Below are 21,787 nucleotides of genomic sequence, written 5' to 3'. Positions count from 1 at the left end.
CTGCCTTCGAACAAAAAACTCAAGAACAAGAAGTATTTAAAATTAGGAGACCTTAATTAATATTTAAATTAGTCAAACTAATTCATTAAAATAAAAATAAACAAATTGAATTAATTAAATAAAACTTTAATTAATTAACCGCATAAAACATGGTTAGATGGAGGTGGCAGTGCAAGTGGAGTGCCAGATCTGCAGTATATGAGAGTTTGTGGAGAGTTATTTTTTCATTCAAGGGATGCGGGTATAGCTGGCTAAGCCAGCACTTATTACTCAACCCTAATTGCCCTTGAAAAGGTGATGGTGAACTGCATTCTTGAACCATTGCAAACCTTGTATTGTAGGAACACTCAAAGTGCTGTTTGGAAGGAAGTTCCAGGTTCTTGAACCAGTGACAGTGAAGAGGGTCTCAGGAGTGAGAGGAAGCTGCAAGAAATATCGATGGTAGAGTTTGTTGCTCAATATAGATCTTTCATGCCAACATCAATAAAAAGCAACACTTAAGATGCCGCAATCTCGACTCAGCATTCCTTAAAATGACCTGATGCGTTATCATTTGTGATGGTGTATACATGTTGTACCTCATTCTCAGGAAGAGACTCCTCCAGTTGTCAAATTGATGAAGTCCTCTTCTTAGACAACCTGCACAGCTTTGCAAAATGATTCCACTTTAAGCATAGATACACTTTTCTCCTAGAGCTGGCCATGACATTGTGAATCAATGAGTACTTCCACAATTTGGGTAAGGTTTTGAAGGTATCTGACTGTTTTGGGGCATGTGTTGATGAGATGGCTGAGGTCTCTTTGTCCATAATCTTGCACTTAAGCTGGTTGCAACCCTGGTGCGTTTCTATTTAACTTCTTCCAAACCAAAATGGCAGATTTGATTTGGACTGCCAAGGTCATGGCTTTATCCAAAGCTAAATCATTATCCTCCGTGAGGAGGACATTCTTTGATTTGTGAAATTGAAATATTTTCAATTAATTGTGCACAAATTAATTTGTTGGTTACTGTACCAAATTTGAATGTAGGAACCAATTGCTGCAATGCTGCCACTTACAGTTTTATGTACTCATTATTTCCCTGGCAGAATGTATATCGATCATCACACTTTTCTTTGGCCTGACGTATTTTTCAAGGACACTTACTCGGTCGTATCAAAAAAGATATGTCTTCTCCCAGCAGCTAGGATATTTGCTGGCCTTCTGCTCCGTGACAATGTGCGAGTATTGCCTTCTTGGAGATTGATGCTACATCCGAATGTCCATTCTTGTGGCAAGCAAGTAGATCTTGAACCTCAAAGTTCATCAATTCCACTGCATAGGTGGGTCTTCCGGTGAAGAAAGAAAAGAGAAGCTGGGGCTGGTAAAGTTGTATTTTTCTCAATCCATCATCGTTTCCAATTTGTTGTATGTTTTATATCTCAGTTCTATGCAGAGATGAGTCTAGTTTCTATGTATGGTTTTATTTCTTCTTTATGTCTTCTGCATGTTTCAGCTCTGGCTTCTAGCTTTCTACAATTTGTTTGCTTTTCCCTGAATCCCCACCCAGGCTTAGTTAATCAAGCGCAGTGAGAATCAAAAGACTTCCATAATCAACCACAGTCCAAGCCTGACAATAGTAACAGGAAAAGTGCTAGAATCTGTTATTAAGGATATCAGGGCACTCAGAAAATCACACTATGATTAGGTAGGGCCAACATCATTTAACAAAAGGGTAGATGGTGAGATGGTTATCCCTGACTGGAGAGTCTAGAACAAGGCATCATTGTATCAGGATAAGGATTCAACCATTTAAAACTAATTGAGACAAGGAAAAATCTCTTCATTCAGAGAGTTGTGAATCTTTGGAATTTTCTACTCCGGAGGGCTGTAGGTGCTCAGGCAATCAGTATATTCAAGATGGAGAATAATAGATTTTTGGACAGTAATGGAATCAAAGGATTTGGGGATAAGGTGGGAGAGTGGAGCTGATTTAGAAATTTAGCCATAATTTATTGAACAAGCAGAGAAGACTCGAGGGGCACATGGCCTATCCTGTTCCTATATCCTGTGTTTCTTATGGCCTTGGTGATGAAGAAAGCAAATGTAGATTCAACATTAGTTTTCTATTATAACAGAGTATAAAGAAGAGAAGTGGATGAAATAGAGAGATTGAAGAAAATGGCTAATGATGCTGACAATGTGAAAACAGTTGAGGGTATAAATGGGAACTTTTATGTCAAGAAAGAGATGAAAAGATTCAATGTACAAACTGGGAAATTTTCAAAGATGTCTGCTGAAGAAAAGATGCATTATGGGATGTGAAATAGAAGATATGCAAGTCCAGTCCTGAATATATACTTCTAAATGGTCTTTAGAAGTGACTCATCTCAAAGTCACCAAAGCAGAGGTTGGATTATTCTGGAATGCTTTGCTCAAGATGAATATTGGGAATCAGCCACTAAATGACCAAAACTGCATGCAGTTACAGAATGTGCTACAGTTAGAAGACTTTTAATGACAGGGCATTTGTGCCATTTGTCTGAAGGCCAGTACTCTTGAGTAAAAGATAAGTGGGTTCCAGCTAGGAAAAACAAATCACATGAAGACCAAGGATGAGGTGGACAGTGTACAGGAAGACCTCCATGGAAAAGTGACAAAAATAAGGACACATCTTTGAGTGAGATTGCCAATTCAGGGTCAAAGAAGAGGTAATTAAGTGTTGTGGATAGGCACAGGTGTAAAAAATAGGTTGAGACTGCCCAAACTCATTTCTCAGGAATCTTAGATTAGCTGTGAAAGCAACTGTTACCTCCTTAATCTAGACCATTTTGAACATGTGTCCTAGAGTTAAAGGGATATTCTCTTACTACCGCAATACATGTTCAAAGCCATGGCTATAAAATAAAAATACAAAGTGCATTATTGCAGAAGAAACCAGGTCTCACTACAAGCAATATTTTACTACGTATTTGATATTTTTAAGGAGAAGCCAGATTTTATCTCCAAAAGAAACATACATGATTGACCACACATTTAGTGCTGAATGAAGGACACAGAAGAATAAAATATTATTGCAAAACCATACTTTATATCGAAAATGACTATGTATTTACAGGCTGAAAACCACTGACTTTTAAAAAGACTGAAAGAACTTCTAGTAACTTGAAACAGCAGTTTCTGAGATGGCTGAACATTTGCATCACTGTACATTACAAATTCCAAGACCACTAAGTGGAGTCAGCTTTTCTAGGAAAACCCCATCACAGACAGTAAACCTGGAGAAGTGTGAATGAGCCATATCTCCTAACCCATTCAGTGAGCATCCAGAAAGCACCTGGGTGGAGAACAAGCATTAGATATACTCACTTCAGACAAAGGATTCTGGCTGAGAAAGGAATTCAGCCAACCATGATTTAATCAATTTGAAATCATGCACATGGAATCCACTAGCCATAACCATATTTGGGTAACTATTCAGTTGGTGAGAGAGGATTATGTGACAAGCCAGCTAACTTTATTTTGTGTTTAAGAAACTTTTTCTTACAGACTGCAGATCAGAACATAAAAACCAGAGAACAGAAGGTCCCTGAGTGGACACTCTTTCCCTCTCTCTCCACCATCCTGTAAGCTCAAGCCCTGTCCATTGTTTGACCATTCACACACTGCAGGCAGAGATTTTCTTTAAATCAACTCAGTAGCTGCTGTCTCCAGAAGGTAAATTGTCTGTCAACATATTTAAATTGTCTCGATATTGGATCCAGAGGGACTACCAACCTCAGCTTGAAACCATCCAAGTCATCAGTTTACAAGACCCATATACTTTTAACTTTCACTGGAGTTTAGGAAGAATACTTAATCTATTCTTCCCACTCTGTAACTTAGTGGGGTGTGTGTTTGTGTGTGTGTGTGTGTGAAAGTTGTAGACTTTTTATTATTTTTATTTAAACTGGGTTAAGTACAATAAATATTATCCTAGTTTCTTCTTAAAAACTCAAGGAAACCTGACCGTGTGTGTCTTTTACAGTCACAGCACTTAAACAGTTCAGCACTCACTGAATTGGCAAGCATTAATAAAAACTGTCACAGTCAACTGAGAAGTGGGAAAAGAGAGGAGCCATTCTACCTATCCTCACCTGATTGCAATAACATACAGAAATTGAGTCATGTAATTGTGGTCATGGGGACGAATGTAAATCTGAAACTGAATTGGTTCAAAGGTAAACAACTTTTCTCCTAAAACAAGTAACTACTTTAGTGGTCCTGGTCTGGCCTTTAACTATATGAGAGGCTATTTGTTCATCTACTTTATACTCTGAATAAAAGAGATAATTGCCATTTTATATTGGACCTGGGAATGAACCTCTGTCACAGGACTAACGTTCAGGGCCTAAACAGGATTTGTTAACAGTGAGTTTTGGATGTTCAAAAGTCTGCATCAGAAAAGGTCATAAATCTTTGAGAAAGCAAAATTTAAAAAAATGCTGGTAATACTCCAGTCAGTAGAAGTGAAGACTATGGGTGGGATTTTCCGGCCCTGCCCACTGTCAGGATCATCCAGTCCCACTGAAAGTCAATGAACTTGTGGTTGTCCTGCAGGACTCCCCACGGCCGGTCCCGCCATGGCTGGGCCGGAGAATCCCGGCCTACAATTCTAAAATATGATTTCAATCCACTAATTCTACCAACGTTTTGTAATGTCTATGGTTCCTTTAGCTGGTACAATAGAAGACCAGCAACAAATGCAAACTGCTGCATCATAACTGATGAACAAGAGGACCATTCAAACTGGTTCTCTTGCATCATTGGAGTCTGTTAGTATGCTAAGGATGCAGTCACAACCTGCAGGGCGGTAGACATGGATAGGATGGGAGTGAGCTGGCATTAATGTGGACATGGAACAAACTTGAGTCCAGGGGTGTGGAGATTTTTGCATTAATCGGTGCAGGGCTACAGGAATTCTTCCTCTGGCTTCACATTCAAGCAAGTAAAGATTGTCATCATCCAGCAATCTCTTTAACACCCCCTGGTTTGGTTGATCTACATCTGAGAAATCTGACCGCGGATTACATGACACATGCTGCAGTCAGACTTTAAACCATTTTGGGAAGGGGCCTGAAATTGGGATTAGGTTTTCTAATTTGCACAGGTAATGGGCTTGGCACATGCCTTAGGTGGGTGATCTGGATGACTACAGGGCACCCTGACCTATATAGCATGCAGAGAGCACCCAGTGCCAAATTGTGCATATGCGCACACTATACTAGACACTTCAGTGTCTGTTTCACATTTTAATAATGGTCACTAAGTGATTGTATTTAAAGATTCCTGGGTTATAGTTGGGTGTAACTAATACTTCCCTACAATATACCTTCTTCTCCTGAATTCAGTGAATCTTTGCTGGAATACAGTTCCATGGCTGGAGGCATCTGATCCCTCAAGAAATGGCCATTCTTTGCAACAGACTAAACAATGAGAATGAAACAGGCAATTCAATTGTATCAGCTGAGTACAATTCTATCCTCACAAGGTATCCATGAAGGTGAACTTTGCAGCAAGACTTGGGGGGCAGTGATTAGGAGTGGGAACACTGGGTGGTTTGTTGCCTCATTTACCCAGAGTCACTATAACTGTGGTGGTCCCTCTGCTAAATCAGCACAGCCTAAGAATGAAACCTTCAGAACTTCCTTGTCACTGTGGCTCAGTCCCACTCCACATATTACAGTTACCAGTGAGTCTGTGGAAAATTGGATTTTGTCTGTGTTTCCAGAGATGGATGCTTTTAAACTTAGCATTCATGTATGGCTGTATTTGGGCTCAAAGACATTGGCCCAAGTTTACAGAGTTGTGCCGAGTCGTTTCCATGATTCCTGTCCCCGCTCCTGTTTCTGGCAATTTTTGTCCAGCACAGAATAAATTTGTGGGTACCATGCCCACACGAAGTACTCCCCCTACTGCCAGCTGGTTCCATTGCGGGGTGGGCAGTTTAAACACTGCGTCCTGCCATTTTAGTTGAGTTCGGCTCCTTTTGTAAATAGGCGTGTTCATGGCCTCTCAGAGGAGGCTCGAATCATGGGAGAATCTTAGTCTTAAGTGGGGAACCAAAAAACACAGTCACCTGTTTCTGGAATTCTTTCATTGACATGCTTTGAAAGGAAAAAAACAAAACATTTGTATTTTCAGTTTCAATAGTCAGATGCCATATTGCTAGATGTATTTATACAGCAGTTATTGATTGTAGAGTGTTGTCCTTTAAAGGTAAGCTGACTATTACATTGATCAGCATTTTGTAAGTGTTGAGATGCATTAAATAATTTTCCCATTGGGGTAAAGTGTTACTATACATTCAAAACTGAAGAAAACACTGCTTGGGATCTCTGCTGTAATAATCTTTAGGGGAGGCAGTAACATGGTGGTAATGTCACTGGACTGGTAATCCAGAGGTCTCGGCTAATACTCTGGGGATATGGGTTCAAATCTCACCATGGCAGCTGGTGGAATTTGAATTCAATTAATTAATCAGGAATTAAAAGCTAATCTCGGTAAACCATTGTTTATTGTCGCAAAAAACCTATTTGGTTCACTAACATCCTTGAGAGATGGAAACCTGCCACCCTTACCTGGCCTGGCTTACATGTGACTCCAGACTCACAGTGATGTGGTTGACACTTAAATGCCCTCTGAAATGACCTAGAAATTAACTCAGTTGTATCAAACTGCTACAAAGTTTAAAGGAACGAAACCAGACGGACCACCCAGAAATGACAATGGCAACCCTAACCCTGCTAATCTGGCGAGGTCCTCCTTACTCATAACTGGGGGCTTGTGCCAAAATTGGGAGAGCTGTCTCATAGCCTAGTCAAGCAACAACATTACATTGTGATACTCACAGAATCATACCTTACAGATAAGGTCCCAGGCATCACCATCTCCATCTGGGGATGTCCTGTCCCACGGGCAGGACAGACCCGCCATGAACAGATCTAGCAGCTCAAAACTGGGCATCCGTGAGGTGTTGTAGGCCATCAGCAGTGGCAGAATTGTATTCTACCATAATCTGTAATCTCATGGCTCGGCATATCCCCCACTCTATCATTACCATGAAGTGGGGCATCAGCCCTGGTTCAATGAACAGTGCAGGAGGGCATGCCAGGAGCAGGACAAGGCAGACCTAAAAATGAGGTATCAATCTGGTGAAGCTACAGCATGGGTCTAATTGCATGCCAAAAAGCAGAAGCAGCATTCGATAGATAAGTCTAAGTGGTCCCACAAGCAATAGATCAGATCTGGGCTCTACAGTCTTGCCACAGCAGTCGTGAATGGCGGTGGGCAATAAAACAACTAACAGTAGGAGAAGGCTCCACAAATATCCTCATCATCAATGATGGGGAGCCCAGCACATCAGTGGAAAAGACAAGGCTGAAACATTTGCAACCGTCTTCAACCAGAAATGCCAGTTCGATGATCCATCTCAGCTTCCTCCTGAGGCCCCCAGCATCTGCCAATTTGATTCACTCCAAGTGATATCAAGAAAACACTGAAGGCACTGGATACTGCAAAGGCTATGGGCCCTGACAACATTCCAGCAATAGTACTGAAGACTTGTGCTCCAGAACTAGCCGTGGCCCTAGCCAAACTGTTCCAGTACAACTACAAAAATGGCATCTACCCGAAACATGGAAAATTGCTCAGGTATGTCCTGTCCACATAAAGCAGGACAAATCAAACAAGGCCAATTAACAGCCGATCAGCCTACTCTTGATCATCAGCAAGGTGTCGTCGACAGTGCTATCAAGCAGCAGTTACACAGCAAGTTACAGGCCAGTTAGGGTACCACCAGGGCTACTCAGCTCCTGACCTCCTTACAGCCTTGGTTCAAACATGGACAAAAGATCTGAACTCAAGAGGTGAGATGAGGGTGGCTGCCCTTGACATCAAGGCAGCATTTCACCGACTGTGGCATCAAGTAGCAAAAGTGAAGTCAATGGGAAACATGGGGAAAATTCTCCATTGTTTGGAGTCATACCTAGCACAAAGGAAGATGGTTGTGGTCACTGGAGGTCAATCATCTCAGCCCTGGGTCATTGCTGCAGGAGTTCCTCAGGGTAGTGTTCTGGGCCCTATTATCTTCAGCTGCTTGCTCAACAACATTTCCTCCATCATAAGGTCAGAAGTGAGGATGTTCGCTGATGACTGCACAATGTTCAGCACCATTCATGACTCTTCAGATACTGAAGCAGACCATATCCAATTGCAGCAAGACTTGGACAGTATCCAGGCTTGGGCTGATAAGTGGCAAGGAACATTTGCGCCACACAATATGTCAGGCAATGACCAAGAGAGAATATAATCATCACCCCTTGACATTCAATGGCATTATCTTTGCTGAATCCCCCACTATTAACATCCTAGGGGTTACCATTAACCACAAACTGAGCTGGACCAGACAAATAAACACTGTAGCTACAAGAGCAGGTCAGAGGCTGGGAATTCTGCGGCGAGTAACTCATGACCTGAGTCCCCATCTACAAGGCACAAGTCAAGAGTGTGATGGAATACTTCCCACTTGCCTGGATGAGTGCAGCTCCAACAACACTCAAGAACCTCAACACCTTCTAGGACAAAGCAGCTTGCTTGATTGGCACCACATCCACTACCTTCAGCATTCAATCCCTTCACCACCGGTACCAAGAGGCAATAGTGTGTATCATGTGAAAGATGCACTGCAGCAATTCACCAAGGCTCATTTGACAGCACCTTTCAAACCCATGACCTCTACTACCTAGAAGGACAGGAGCAACAGAAGCAAGGGAACACCAACATTTGTAATCCCCCCTCCAAGTCACACACCATTCTGACTTGGAAATGTATTGTCATTCCATCACTGTCACCAGGTCAAAATCCTGGAACTCCCTTCCTAACAACACTGTGGGTGTTCCTACAATACATGGACTGCAGCGGTACAAGAAGACAGCTCACCAACATCTTCTCAAGGGAAATTATGGATGGGCAATAAATGCTGGTCTGGCCAGCAATGACTATATCCCATATAGAAATAAATTTTAAAAATCTTAAGTGATTGAAATGATCAGAGCCCTTTTAAAAATTGAAAAAAAAACCTTCAACAGCTTTCAATTGGGGAAAAAAAGCCCCCACCTACACCAGGATTGCTTTGATTGACAGGAAATCTGGTGTAGCTTTGAAGAAAAAGGCTATCTGATTTTTCATTCTCAATAGACTGGGTTTGTTATTATACGTCAGCTCATTATGAATGCTTGGCTGAGTTTCAAATGCTCAAGGATCACTTATCTCAGCAGGGGACTAAGTTCACATTTTGATAGTTTTAATAGATTATGAAAGGATTGCCTGTTTTTAGCGTAGCTAGTGAAACATGTTTGTTTGTTTTGATAACAGATTGACATTTGAGAGGATTTACATTTTTGAATGGGTTTTACAAATGAGACCTTTTTTCAGTATGAAATGTGTTTGAGTGAGAGCTCTAGTATATTGTTATAAACTTATTTTTTCAACTCCATTTCAAGTGCATGCCTCCTGAGGTCTGCCCATAGTGGATACTTGGTGTATGGCTATGGAGGATACATGGGGGTATAAGGGGACATGAAAATGGCATGGGGCTGTGAGGGATGAGGGGATGAGGGATTGAGGGTTTCATTTTCATCATTAAAACTGGGCTAACGTCCCAGTAGTGGGAGGCGGGTGCTCCAGCCTGGTGGCCTCACCATCCAACTCTGCAGCTGCTTTGGGCCCACCTCTAGAGGCAGTGGGCCCGACTCCACCTTGCCCCTGCCTCTCCAAAGTTAAAATATGGTAGGCAAGGGGCCTTTTTAAAGGAGACAAGTGTGCTGGATTGGTAAGTTTCCTGGCTCAATCTTCCTGCCACCTCCATGAATATCCAGCCCATTAAATCTATGTTATCTGAGGCTTCTTAGTAAGGGAGAATCATAAATTCTGGAATGAGGATGAAATGCTGATTTTTGATATATAGAGACATGGAATCACATAGCACAGGAGGCCATTGGACCCATTGTGCCTGTGCTAGTTCTTTGAGGGAGCTACTTGCCAGCAGTTTTCCAGTAGCCCTGCAAATTTTCTCTTTCACCTACCTATCCAATTTTCTTTGCAAAGTTAGATTGAATCTGCTTCCATTTTTTCTGAGGCAGTCCCTCAGGATTAAGGATGGCTTGCTTCCATTCTGGTGCGATGCGCTCTGAGATTGCTGATAATTCCAGTGTGTGATCTGCAGATTCTGCCACATGAGGGGCAGATGGTGCTTGAAGGATCGGGTAGGTGAGTTGTCTGGAAGTTTGTGTGCTATATCTGATGCCTTGACTTTGCCTCTGTCTGTTCCCCACAAACTCTCTTTATGTGCTCAGTTCCTTCTCAAATGTACCTCCTCAATGTTGGTTGGTCACAGGCCAGGGATTCCCATGAGTCAGCAGGAATGTTTGACCTCTTCAGGGAGGGCATCCCTGAATAGTTTCACTGTTCTCCTGCAAATCTCCTGCTGCAACCAGGTTCCGAGTAGAACAGTTGCTTCGAGAGTCTAGTGTCAGGCATATGCTGCCCAATGGAGCTGGTTTTGAGTGAGTAGCGCCTCAATGCTGACATGTTGGCTTGGGAGAGGATGCTGCTGTTGGACTGCCTTTCTTGCCACTAGATTTGGAGGATCTTGCTGATGGTACTTTTCAATTGCATTGAAGTACCTGCTGTAGGTTGTCCAAGTCTCTGAAGCTTTTAAGAGCATAGAAATCACTGCTACCCAGTAAACATGACTTTAGTCTTAGCTTTCACTACCCTTTTCCAGCAGAGCATCCTAGGCCTTAACAACAAGTTACATTAAAAAAAAATTCTTCTCATCTCCACTCTGCTTTTTGTGTCAGTTGTCTGAAATCTGAGGGCAGGATTTTCCGATTCCGCCCATGGCCGGGCTTTTCTGATCCCATCGAAAGTCCATGGACTGCCTCTCCAAATTTTCCCATCCCACCCACAATTCCCACCGAAAATCCCGGCTTGTGTTTATCGGTTACCAATCTTTCTCTCAGTGGAAACAGTTCACCTTATCTACTCTAGTAAAACCTTTTACAATTTTGATCATCATTATCAAATCTATGCTTAACCTTTGTTGTTCTATGGAAAACATGCGGTACTGCAGCTATATACTGCAACTATATAAACAACACGCAGGCCCCAGGGGGTCAATTAGTTGAAGCACTTATATCACTGATAAATATTTTAAGCCATCAATAAAGGTTGCTTCCTTTGTCTTTGTGCAGTATTAGGGATTTATTACATCATGAAACACACGGACGTAAGGGAAGAGATTCATAGTCCCTCTCTCTTTCTCTCTGTCTCTCTCACTGTTTCTGTCAAGCCCAGCATAGTGTAATTTAGATTTTCACAGTAGTAGCATTAAATTTCATTTAATAGGTGATCCCATGATTAGAGAGCTAGTAAAATTCAGCTTTATTATTTTTTCTTTTAAGGAGTACAGAAAATGATTGTTCTCATTGCGATAACTCTATACTTTTCAAATATGCAAGCAAATCCAGCTTTCGGTGGAAAGCTGTGCCTTGGCTGGGTAAAGTTTTACCTCAGTCCACCTTCTGTAAAGAGAGGGGAATCATGTGTTGGCATGTGCCATATCTCATTAGGTGGTATATGATATGAGCGCCCTCTGTTATGATCAATGGGCCATGCTAATGTTAACTAGACAGTTGGCAGAAAATGTGAAGTCCATTTCCAGCAGTGATCAATAACAGCGAACCAAAGAAAATAATCAATGCAAAAACTTGAAAATTGTGATGCAGCCAAGACCCATATATAGATATGCTTTAGAGCACTGGTTCTGCTGAATCAAGAAGTTTTTATTGGTCAGACCCAATTCTAAGAAACAGTATGCTGTGGTGCAAATCTGGCACATCCAAGTGTGTGATTGGTTTTGCAGCATGAACCTTTATAGTATATAGTTAAGTGATTTCGTGTTAGCTATTGATAAAAATAAAGATAATCTTATACAATCAAGTGTGATCATTTCATCATCATATCACAATGTCTTTGCCCATGTAAACTATAGACCAGCCCTTTAATGAACAAATCAGTAATTGGCACAGTGTCAGGACATGTCCTGCATTTTTTCAGTGTTATATAGTTGACAATTTATGTTTCTAAATTGGATCAAGTATTGGAACAATACTGTGGCCCCAAAATTCACTGGAAACTGTAATAGTGAATCAACAGCCCAGGTTACATCTCGCTCGATTTTTACTGCCATTGATGTCAACTTAACTTTTAATTAGAAAGATCAGCAATACAGCAAAACAAGCAGATGTTTTGTGTTAGATCTTACCCCACAGCCTACTCCATTTTGCACTAGACACTCAATCCTACGTAAGCCTGCATCTGGAAGCAGGCCAGCTCCACAGCCTGGTCTTGGGCACAGTACCCCGCCCATCTGTAGTACACATTCCTCTGCTCCATAGCGCTGATAACGATCATACTGCAGATGGGAGAGATTCAGCAATTAAAACAAGGGGCATTTTGTAATTCACTTAACCCAGTAGAGCGCAGTTTATCGCATAATGATTTGGCTGCTACTAACTTATATCTTTATACATACAAGGAGGAAGATATCACAGTGAAAACCTCAGATAACAATCCTCTGATGGACTGCAGCCACATTTCAACACACTTGTGTTTATAAACTGCTCTTAACATTGGAAAAATAAAAATTAAGGGGAACAATTAGAGCAGCTAGAGAGAAACTATTTATGCTGGTTGGGGAGTCTAGGGCGAGGTGGTCTGGGCTTAAAAATTAGATAGACCTTCCAGGAGCGAAACTAGGAAAAACTTCTTTACACAAAGGCTGGTAGAAGTTTGAGATTCTCTTCCACATACAGCAATCAATTGTTAATTTTAAAACTGAGATTGATAAATTTTTGTTAGCCAGAAGTGTCACGCAATATGGGGCAAAGATAATTATATGAAGTTGGGTCGCTGGTCAGCCATGGCCTCACTGGATAGTGGTGCATGCTTGAGGGGCTAAATTGCCTACTTCCATTTCTGTCTTCATTGCAAAAGATTTTCTGAGATTGAAAAAATCTCTGTCAGTTTCACAACTCTCCTCCAATATGAACTTATTTTCATTGGCTTTAAGGAAATTCTGTCAAACCAAGTCCTGCAAATAATCACCTGATACTGAGCAGAGGTACATCAATGAGCCTTGAATGACAGTGAGCTGGAAAAATCTAAATTTATTGTGTTACCAAGACTTAAAGGTCATCTCCTCTTCATTAAATGTAATGACCTAGTGAGATGTGCTGTTTTAAGAGCAGTTCTGTTCATAAATAATATCAAGTTTTCATTTTAAGATTCAAGATAAGACTACCAATGTAGCAAAATGCATTCAGCTGTGGGCTAAGTCACACGTGGAGTGGGGAGTAATACGAAAGTAATGATTTGCATGTGTCAGTTGTCAGCAGCAAAGAATTTAAACAACGTTATTGTTCTTGTAAACCGATGAGTGGCAGGATTAAAAAACCAGAGAGAAGGGTATTTCGTACTTGAGAGGCTTGGTAATTATGAAAGATTCACTAATGATAAGGGGCCAGCACACAATCAGCAAAGAAAGGCGACTAAGGTTAGTGGAAGGGGTCAATTAGCAACAATGCAAAAGGAACACATTAAAAAAAGAGACATTGAAAAAAAGAATGACCAAGTTTACAGAGTGTGGAAGATAAGGGGCTGGCCAGGAGTGCATTGGAATAGTCAGGTCTAGAGGTAACAAAATTATGGATGAGAGTTTCAGCAGCAAATGAGATGAGGCAGTGGTGGAGTTGGTCAATGTAATGGAGGTGAAAATAGACGATCTTAGTGATGGTAAGGAAAGATGGTCGGAAGCTCATCTCAGGGTCAAATGTGAGACCAAGGTTGCAAACAGCCTCAGGTAGTTGTCAAGGAGAGGGATGGAGTTGATGGTAAGGTAACAGAGTGTGTGGCAGGGACCGAAAACAGTAGCTTTGGTCTTTCAAATATTTAATCGCAGGAAACGCTTGCTCATTCATTACCACAAGCAGTTGGAAACAGTGGAAGGGTCAAGAGAGGCAATGGTGTGTTAGAGCTAGGTGTCTTCAGCATACCTGTGGAAAATGATGCTGTGTTTCCTGATATGGTTGAGGGGCAGCATGTAGGTGAGAAATAGAATGGGGCCAAAGAGAGATCACTGGGGGACAGCAGAGGTAATGGTGCAAGAGTGGAAAGGCAAGTCATAGCAGGTGATTCTCTCTCTCTGACTGCATAGATGAGAATGGAACCAGGTGAGTGCAGTCTCACCCAACTGGATGATGGAGGAGAAGCATTGAAGGAGGGTGATGTATTCAATCATGTCCAAGGATGCAGGCAGGATTAACAAGGATAAGGAGGGGTAGTTTGCCATGGTCCTATCTGTGACTTGGACAAGAGTCGTTTTGGTTCTGCAACGGAGTTAGGGATTCATGGAATTCTGGGAAAGATGGGCATGTATTTGGTAAGCGACAACACACCCAAGGACCTTGGAGACAAAGGGAGAGAGATTGGAGATGGGGCTGTAGTTTGCAAAAGTGGATGGCTGTAGAGTTGGCTTTTTTCAGGGGAGAGGTGAGGATGGCAGATTTAAAGGATAGTGGATGGTACCTCAGGAGAGAGAAATTCTATATTAATATCAAATAAGATGAGAAGGGAAGTTGAATGGTCAGCTCATACAAAAGCAAAATGCTGCAGAAGCTGGAAATCTGAAATTAAAACAGAAAATGCTGGAAATACTCAGCAGGTCATGCAGCATCTGTGGAATAAACAGAATTAATTGGTGGGATTTTCTGGTCCTGTCAGCAGCGAGCATCATGGCGGACAGGACGGAAAAATGCAGAGAAAGGCCAAAAGTCAGTTTCCCGCCAGCATAAAAATAGTTTGTGATTTTCCACTTCTGACTTTCATGGTGGGTCGGGCAGCCTGCCGCACCATGTCAGGAACTGCATTTGCATTCGTTTGAATATCATAAATACTCATTAAAAACCCAGCTCACCAGAATCACACCCCCACTCCAGATCAAAAGGTCACACCAGTACTAGTTAGACCGGGGTGATTCATGACCGGGTATAAGTGATGTCCATCTTGCGAGCACCACTTCACTTATGACCTCGAGGTGCATGTCTGTAGCACTCACCTACCTTTCACTGTGCTGCACACATGGCTGCTGCCACTCCATGCCAAGGCTGCGCAGGCAAGACCAGCGTGAATGCAAGGTGGGGGGAAGGGGGGCAGGATCAGAGCCAAGGCTTACCATGCGAGACCAGCGGGTAAGTGGGGGATAGGAGGGCAAAGGATTGACTGGGAAGGGGTGAGACAAAGCAGAGGCAAGGGAAAGGGCTGGAGGGAAAAAACTTGACTGGGTGTGGGAGAGGGGATGGCAATGGAGCCTGAGGGAAAGGGTGTACAGAGACACATGACTGGGAGAGGATAACTGGGGAAGAGAGCATGGAGACACATCACCACATCACTGGGTATGGGAGGGGTGGGGCCATTAGTCAGGGCCAGAGAGCGTAAACAGTACTGTGGGCCTGCACCACAAATTAGAGGGGTGTGGCACACCTGTCCTGGACTCAGTCCAGGGAGTGGAGGGCCTGCCAGTCCTGTGTCTGTTATACACAGCATGGTTTGCAGGGTTTCAGCCCCTCACATACGTTGGGGGCGGGGGGTGTGCGGGTGGGCACGGTGCGGGGGGGAGGCATTTGAAACTGGTCTGGTAGTATAACTTCAGCACTTTTCAAGCTGATCCAATGACGCAGCTGAAAAGCAATATATGAAAAATAATTGCCATGGGAGGGGTCTCAGGTCTTGTGGAAGAGGTCGACTTGTACATGTAGACTGCACTTGTAGGCAGATTGAAGGGGTACTTTACTCATTTCCGCTTTTGAAAATGGAGAGAAAGGCACAGCTGAGACATGTTAGGAATGGTTTAATGCCAATTTAGGGAATGTGGTGCCCAAACTCATTTTGCACATTCTTGCGAGTATTAAACCCGATTGGGGCCATTTTAGGACTGGCTTCCAAAGCCACTTTGTCCTTCTCGTGGGAAATCCCAAGTATCTGAAAAGGGGAAACAGGCTAAAATACATCTGCCTAATGGCCCAAAGACCTCCAAAGCTTGCAGCTAGCAGGTTGAGTTGAACATCCCCCAGGCCCAATCCCCTCCGACCATCCCATATATCAAGACCAAGGGTGTACCAAAGGCACTTCTCATACCTCCAGATGAGCAAGAGACAGTGCCATAGATACCTTTGCATGTCTAGGGATGTGGTGGCTCACATCTGCCACATTCTCTGTGAGGAACTGATGCCGCAGGGACTGGGAGGCCTTCCATTGCCAATGGCTCTAAAAGTGTCAGGTGCTCTGAAATTCTTCATGAGTGGCTCAGTCCAGGGCTCCACTGGGGACCTCAGTGGGATTTCTCAAGCATCTGCTCACAAATGCATTTGAGAGATTGCAGACAGCCTATTTAGCAAGGCGTACAACTTGTGTCCAGTTCTCCTTAGATGAAGCAGCAATCTCCAGATTCCCACAGGTGCAGGATGCCAGCGACTGCACACAGGTAGCTTTAAGAGCTCCCTGACAGCAACCACTACAATTCATCAGCAGGAAAGGGTTCTCTCAATGTGCAGCTGGTCTGCAAACACCAGAAGCAGATTATGCAGGTATGTGTGAGATTCCCTGGAAGCTCCCACAATTCGTACATCTTGAATCACTCGCAGGTGCCACAGATCTTGGAGGGCCCTCAGTGCATTCAGGTTGGCTCGTCGGTGATAAAGGCTACCTGCAAAGGATGTGGTCGATGACCCCTGTTTGGCAGCTACAAAATGCCTCTTAGGGGAGGTATAACGCTGCTCATTCTGCAACACGATCATTGATTGAGCACACCATTGTCATCTTGAAGATGCATATTTGATGTCTGGACAGGTCAGTATCCTCCCCAGAGGGTCTCTTGCATCACTGTGGCTTGCTGCACTCTATACAACCTGGCACTCCAAAGCAGGGATGTCTTGCCAGAATGAGAGATCTAGGAGCTGCACCTCTCCTCCGATGATGAGGACTTTGAGAGGCTGAGCTCGATGAGGGCAAGGAAACTGAGGCTCCAGAGGAAGATGCCAAAGCACGGGCCAGATGTGCAGATGAGATGCAGGTTCCAGGAGGATGATGACGGATAGCTCATATGAACTTCTTTCACCAGTGCCCTCCATGCTGGGTTATCCTAACAACTTTGTTACGATCCTTGTCACCTCAACACAGGACATCAATCTCTGAATGAGTAGTTACACTTATGTCACGATGTCCTCATCCTTGGAACATGAAGCAGACTCTGGAGCATGTGGCCTTTCTGTTATGGGATAATAACGGTAACAGTGTGTTTAGTGCGCAAGTTGAGATGCTCTTCAAGCATCTTACCAGCATTCCACTGCCCAAGAGGCAGCAGCAGCAGTGCAATCCTCAGTGCATTCATGGCAGTGTGTCTGCAGTCTGGCAAGGCACCTCAAGGAGGACAATCATCACTCAGTGGTTCTCACCTACATGTATGAAGTCAATTCTGAATCTGCACTGCAGTATCTCTACGTAGGTGATCGTTCATGCAAGACAAGTGTTCAGACCTCATCATTAAACTCAGTCCCCAGAGTTAGATATGTCTTCAGGACACAGTCATTTGTAATTCCCAGTTATGGATGCAAGCCTACACTTCAGCTTACTTTTCAGTGGACTGCGAAAGCTTCAGGAGCAGCAGAGTCTGATATCTGTCAAGCACTCATTACCACATCTCCATTTGGAGTCCTCCAATTTTCTGTGCAGTCTAGCCTTGACATTTGTGGGCCCAAAAATGCTGACACTCCATCTGGGCCTTAAGAACCCAAACTGCTGATGATAAAGAGCACACATCAGATGTATTGGAGCTTCGCTTTGATCCCTTCTGAGGCCTCTGCATTTTCATTCCAACAGTCTGACATATGAACATAGAAAACCAGTCTTATCAATGCCTTTGCAAGTTGCATATTACAATGTTGATTGACCACCTCAGGGCTGGCAGAGGGTTAATGTCACGAGTGGCTAGCCAGACCTTCAGGCCTAGAGCTGCATCCTCCCATGTCCAAGTCAGGCATCTGGGGCCTTTACATACAACTCCTATGTCGCATCATCTAGCAGGAATCGCAAGGTTCAACATGTGTCAGTGAGGTCCATTGCTCTAAATCATGGAGGTGGGAAGGTGGGGACTAATACTGGGGTCATGTTTAGATGTACACTCAGACATGAGATAAAGTAGCTGACAGACAAGAGTGTACAAGAGCTTTGAGTTTTAGTTTATATGTAAAACACACTCAAGGCTGATTAAAGTACTTGGAGGCCAATGAAAGATGCGCCAATTCTATGTAGGTCGCCATTCAGTCCTGTAAGATCCACACTGAGCACTCTACAATGCAGAAACATTGGGAGACCAAAGTGGCCTCCAGGTTCTAAGCTCATGAGGCAACATAATATGAACCTCTGAAGCAGGTCTCAGAGATGCCTTGGCCAACCATAAGTTCTTAGAGGCAGAGGCTTCACTCATGTTGGTACTGCACAGAGAATGGTCAGGCATTGTAATCAAATGTTTTGACACACCATAGAACTGAGGCAGACAATGGGACATCTGGGAGGAGAGTGGGGGGGTATTTGTGACACTTGACTGACCACAGAGCATATCATCCGGTAGAAGAGGCATACACTACATGAGAAGTGGGCTGAATCAAAATCTATTTACATTTGTGATATCAATTTACAGAATATGATCACCATGCTACCTTCATGCTCCTAGTGTTTCTTAGCTTTTCTTACCCTACTGCTATATCTTGGTGCATCCCCGATATCCACAGTGGAGGCGGAAGCAGCCTGCTGACTGCTATGTCCTGTTGTCTGTGATGACCTTGGCAGCGATCTGAGGCCTGGAGGGCCCCGGCCTTCTGTGGGGCAGGTGCACCCTCCATGGCCTGTGGAGATGCAGATTAAAGGGTCACAGGCAGAGGGGGCTGGGAGCAGTTGGACACTCTCAGAGTCACCTGGGTGGATGGCCCTGGGATGTCCAGCCCTGATGGTCCTCCTCCCTATGGGTGGCAGAGGGCACCTCCCTGACTCCTTAAGGAAAAGGGACACCTGGAGTGAGGTCGAGGTGACCCGTCCCCTCTCGCCTAGCCACTAATGGATCCCACCTATGCTTAGAGAGATGGAGTGCAGGTTCTGCCACATTTCAGATGCAATGACTGGACTATAGTCTCCATGGTAGTTGCCATCCTACCAGTGTTGACCTTGGCACACTGGCATGTTGGCGCAATTACATCAGACTGAACGTGGACTTCGTACATTGCAATCTGGTAATAGCATCTGACAACCCTGCCTGATGTTCCTGTGTCTGTCTTTGCAGCTCCAACAGCTGGGTTAGGGCCGAGTCCGGAGGCTCGCCATGTGACTCTGACTCAGCAGGAGCCTGGCCGCCAGCAGTCCTCCGAGTACTGGTGACCTTGGATGCTCATGCCTCTGCCTGCTGTGGACCCGAACCTGTGCTGTGCTCACCAGATTGTGACCCTGAGGCTGCTCTACAACTAGGTCCCACCAAGGTGTGGCTCTGCGGTAGTGGAGGGTGCAGGTGAATGCTGAGATGGCTCTACCTCTAGTGGGTCCTCATGGTAAATCAACCTTCTCCTCACTTTCAACTCACACCCTCACAAGCCCATCAGGTATTCGTGATGTTACAGTCCACAGGAATCTCACATACTGCCACCACAAGAGACATCACCACTGACTGTCTCACACACACTTTGTCATCTTCAGCTCTTCTCACTTCACCAGAGGTGCTGTGGGGCTGGGGTCGATGGGTTTCTTCCTTTTCCTGCTGGTACCTTTTAAAGAGAGAGGACATAATGAGTGATTGGCTGCATAGTCACTAACATCACAAAGTGCTCAATTTCGTCAGATGAACGATTAGCTGGTGATGGGTCATCACTGGCTTGGGAGGTGTCAGTCTCACCCTCAGCGCAGGCATGGTCCTGGTCCTCACTGCCAGCTCTGCCATCTGCTCTTCATAGATGGTGAGGGTCCTGAGCTCAGGCATCCCCCCTCTGGTCTGGGATCTCTCCTTTTCCTTGTAGGTGATCTTTTCCTGCTTCAAGACAGATGGACAGAATGTGAGCAAGACTGATGCCAATGCAGATTATAAGGATGCCTGCCTTCTGTGGGTGTTGAGTGGACCTCTATAAGGGGTGAAGACGTGAGCAATACAGCAAGTGAGAAGAGCTGAAGATGTCAATGTGTGTGTGAGATAGTCAGTGGTGATGTCTCTTGTGATGGCAGGTTCCTGTGGGCTGTAATGCTGCGAATACCCGATGGGCTTGTGAGAGTGTGAGTTGAAAGTGAGGAGAAGGTTGATTTACCATGGCTGTTTGGATGAGATCACTCACCCTCTTCCTGCACTGGATGGCTGTCCTCTTCTGATGAGCACTGGTGCTGACCGCCCTGATGGCTTGCTCCCAAACCAGCATGGTGAGGTTGGTGGACCTTCTTTTGCCATCATGGGTGTAAAGTATATCCCAGCATACCTTAACAGTATTGAGAAGTACCTCAGTGCATTCCCGCTGAACTTGGGGGCAGTAGGCTTCTTCATTCTTGGGGACATCACTCATCAGGATAGCTTCCCAACACATTCCTGTTGCTGGGGAAGATTCCCAGTGATGGGAATGCAGCAACCCAGTTGCCCACCAAATAGAGGAGGACAGCCAATTTGAATGATTGATGGCCCAACTGAAAGTGATTTTTCCAAGCATCAGGGTGTCACCAACTGCAAGGAATGATCTCAAAGTGGCTTCCGGGGGTGTGTGGGGCAGTGGCTGGGCTATCAGAGCCAGAGTCTCCAAGGTGCCACCAGCAAATTCACCCCTTGGGGCCCTGTCTGCTTGGCCCATGTAAAAACCTATTTAATGCCTACCTTTCTGAGGGCGCCTCAAGATGGAGGAGCCCTTATATTCTCCTTGCTGGGTCTCCTCGCTTCTCTCTGTAGCGCTGCCAAGGCTCCAAAGCTATCGGTCCTCTGATTAGACCAACAGTGTGGAAGGCCCACCCACTGTCTTTAATTAGTTTCCCTTGCCTGCCAGCTCTTAATTGTCTTCTTCTGGCAATATCATGGGGAGAGTTACGCCTCTCACCCGAGCATCCTGGCCGCCCAAAAACCACAAAGGGACCTTCATAGCTTTAGCAAAATTTCACCCAACCTTTCAAATCTGCCATCTTTCATCAGAACATGAAAGGTTAACTGTTTTTTCTCTCCACAGTTGCTGCAAGACCTACTGAAAATTTCCAAAAATTTCTGTTTTTAATTTGGATAGTCAACTGTTTGGTGGGAGGAACAGGAAATGGGTTTTCTGGACAAGGAGAGTTTGAACAGGGCATAAGAGAAAATAAGAGAGATACCAGAGAAAAATTTGAGTTCAGGGCTAAGGTGGTGGGGGGAACCTTACAGGATGTTAAGTTGAAATAGGCTTGGGGAAGCGAGTGAAGTGGCAAAGGCAGCTGAACAGCTGGTCTCAATCTTAGTGACAAAGGTGCCATGAGTACCTTGTACTTGTTGTGGGGGGTGAGGGTGGAAGAATTGGAAAGGAAGTCTCAACAAATGGCTTGTTGTGGAGAAAGAAGCTGGGGGTTATCTTTTCAACCCAGGATGATCCTGGAACAGTGAGCAGTTTTAGCA

At 44.2% G+C, this 21,787-nt stretch overlaps 1 protein-coding gene across 1 annotated transcript in view; it reads right to left on the bottom strand.

Annotated features, from left to right (window-relative positions):
- The window catches only part of prkn (parkin RBR E3 ubiquitin protein ligase), a 1,436,618-nt gene that overhangs the window by 159,749 nt on the left and 1,255,082 nt on the right, over positions 1–21,787 (bottom strand). The window contains exon 12 of the mRNA XM_041208007.1: positions 12,347–12,496. Coding sequence (XP_041063941.1) covers positions 12,347–12,496 — 150 coding nt within the window. The remainder of the gene's footprint in view (positions 1–12,346; positions 12,497–21,787) is intronic.

The sequence above is a fragment of the Carcharodon carcharias genome, chromosome 2 (assembly GCF_017639515.1).
Source record: "Carcharodon carcharias isolate sCarCar2 chromosome 2, sCarCar2.pri, whole genome shotgun sequence".
Lineage (NCBI taxonomy): Eukaryota > Metazoa > Chordata > Chondrichthyes > Lamniformes > Lamnidae > Carcharodon > Carcharodon carcharias.
This window is presented reverse-complemented; position numbering and strand designations above follow the sequence as displayed.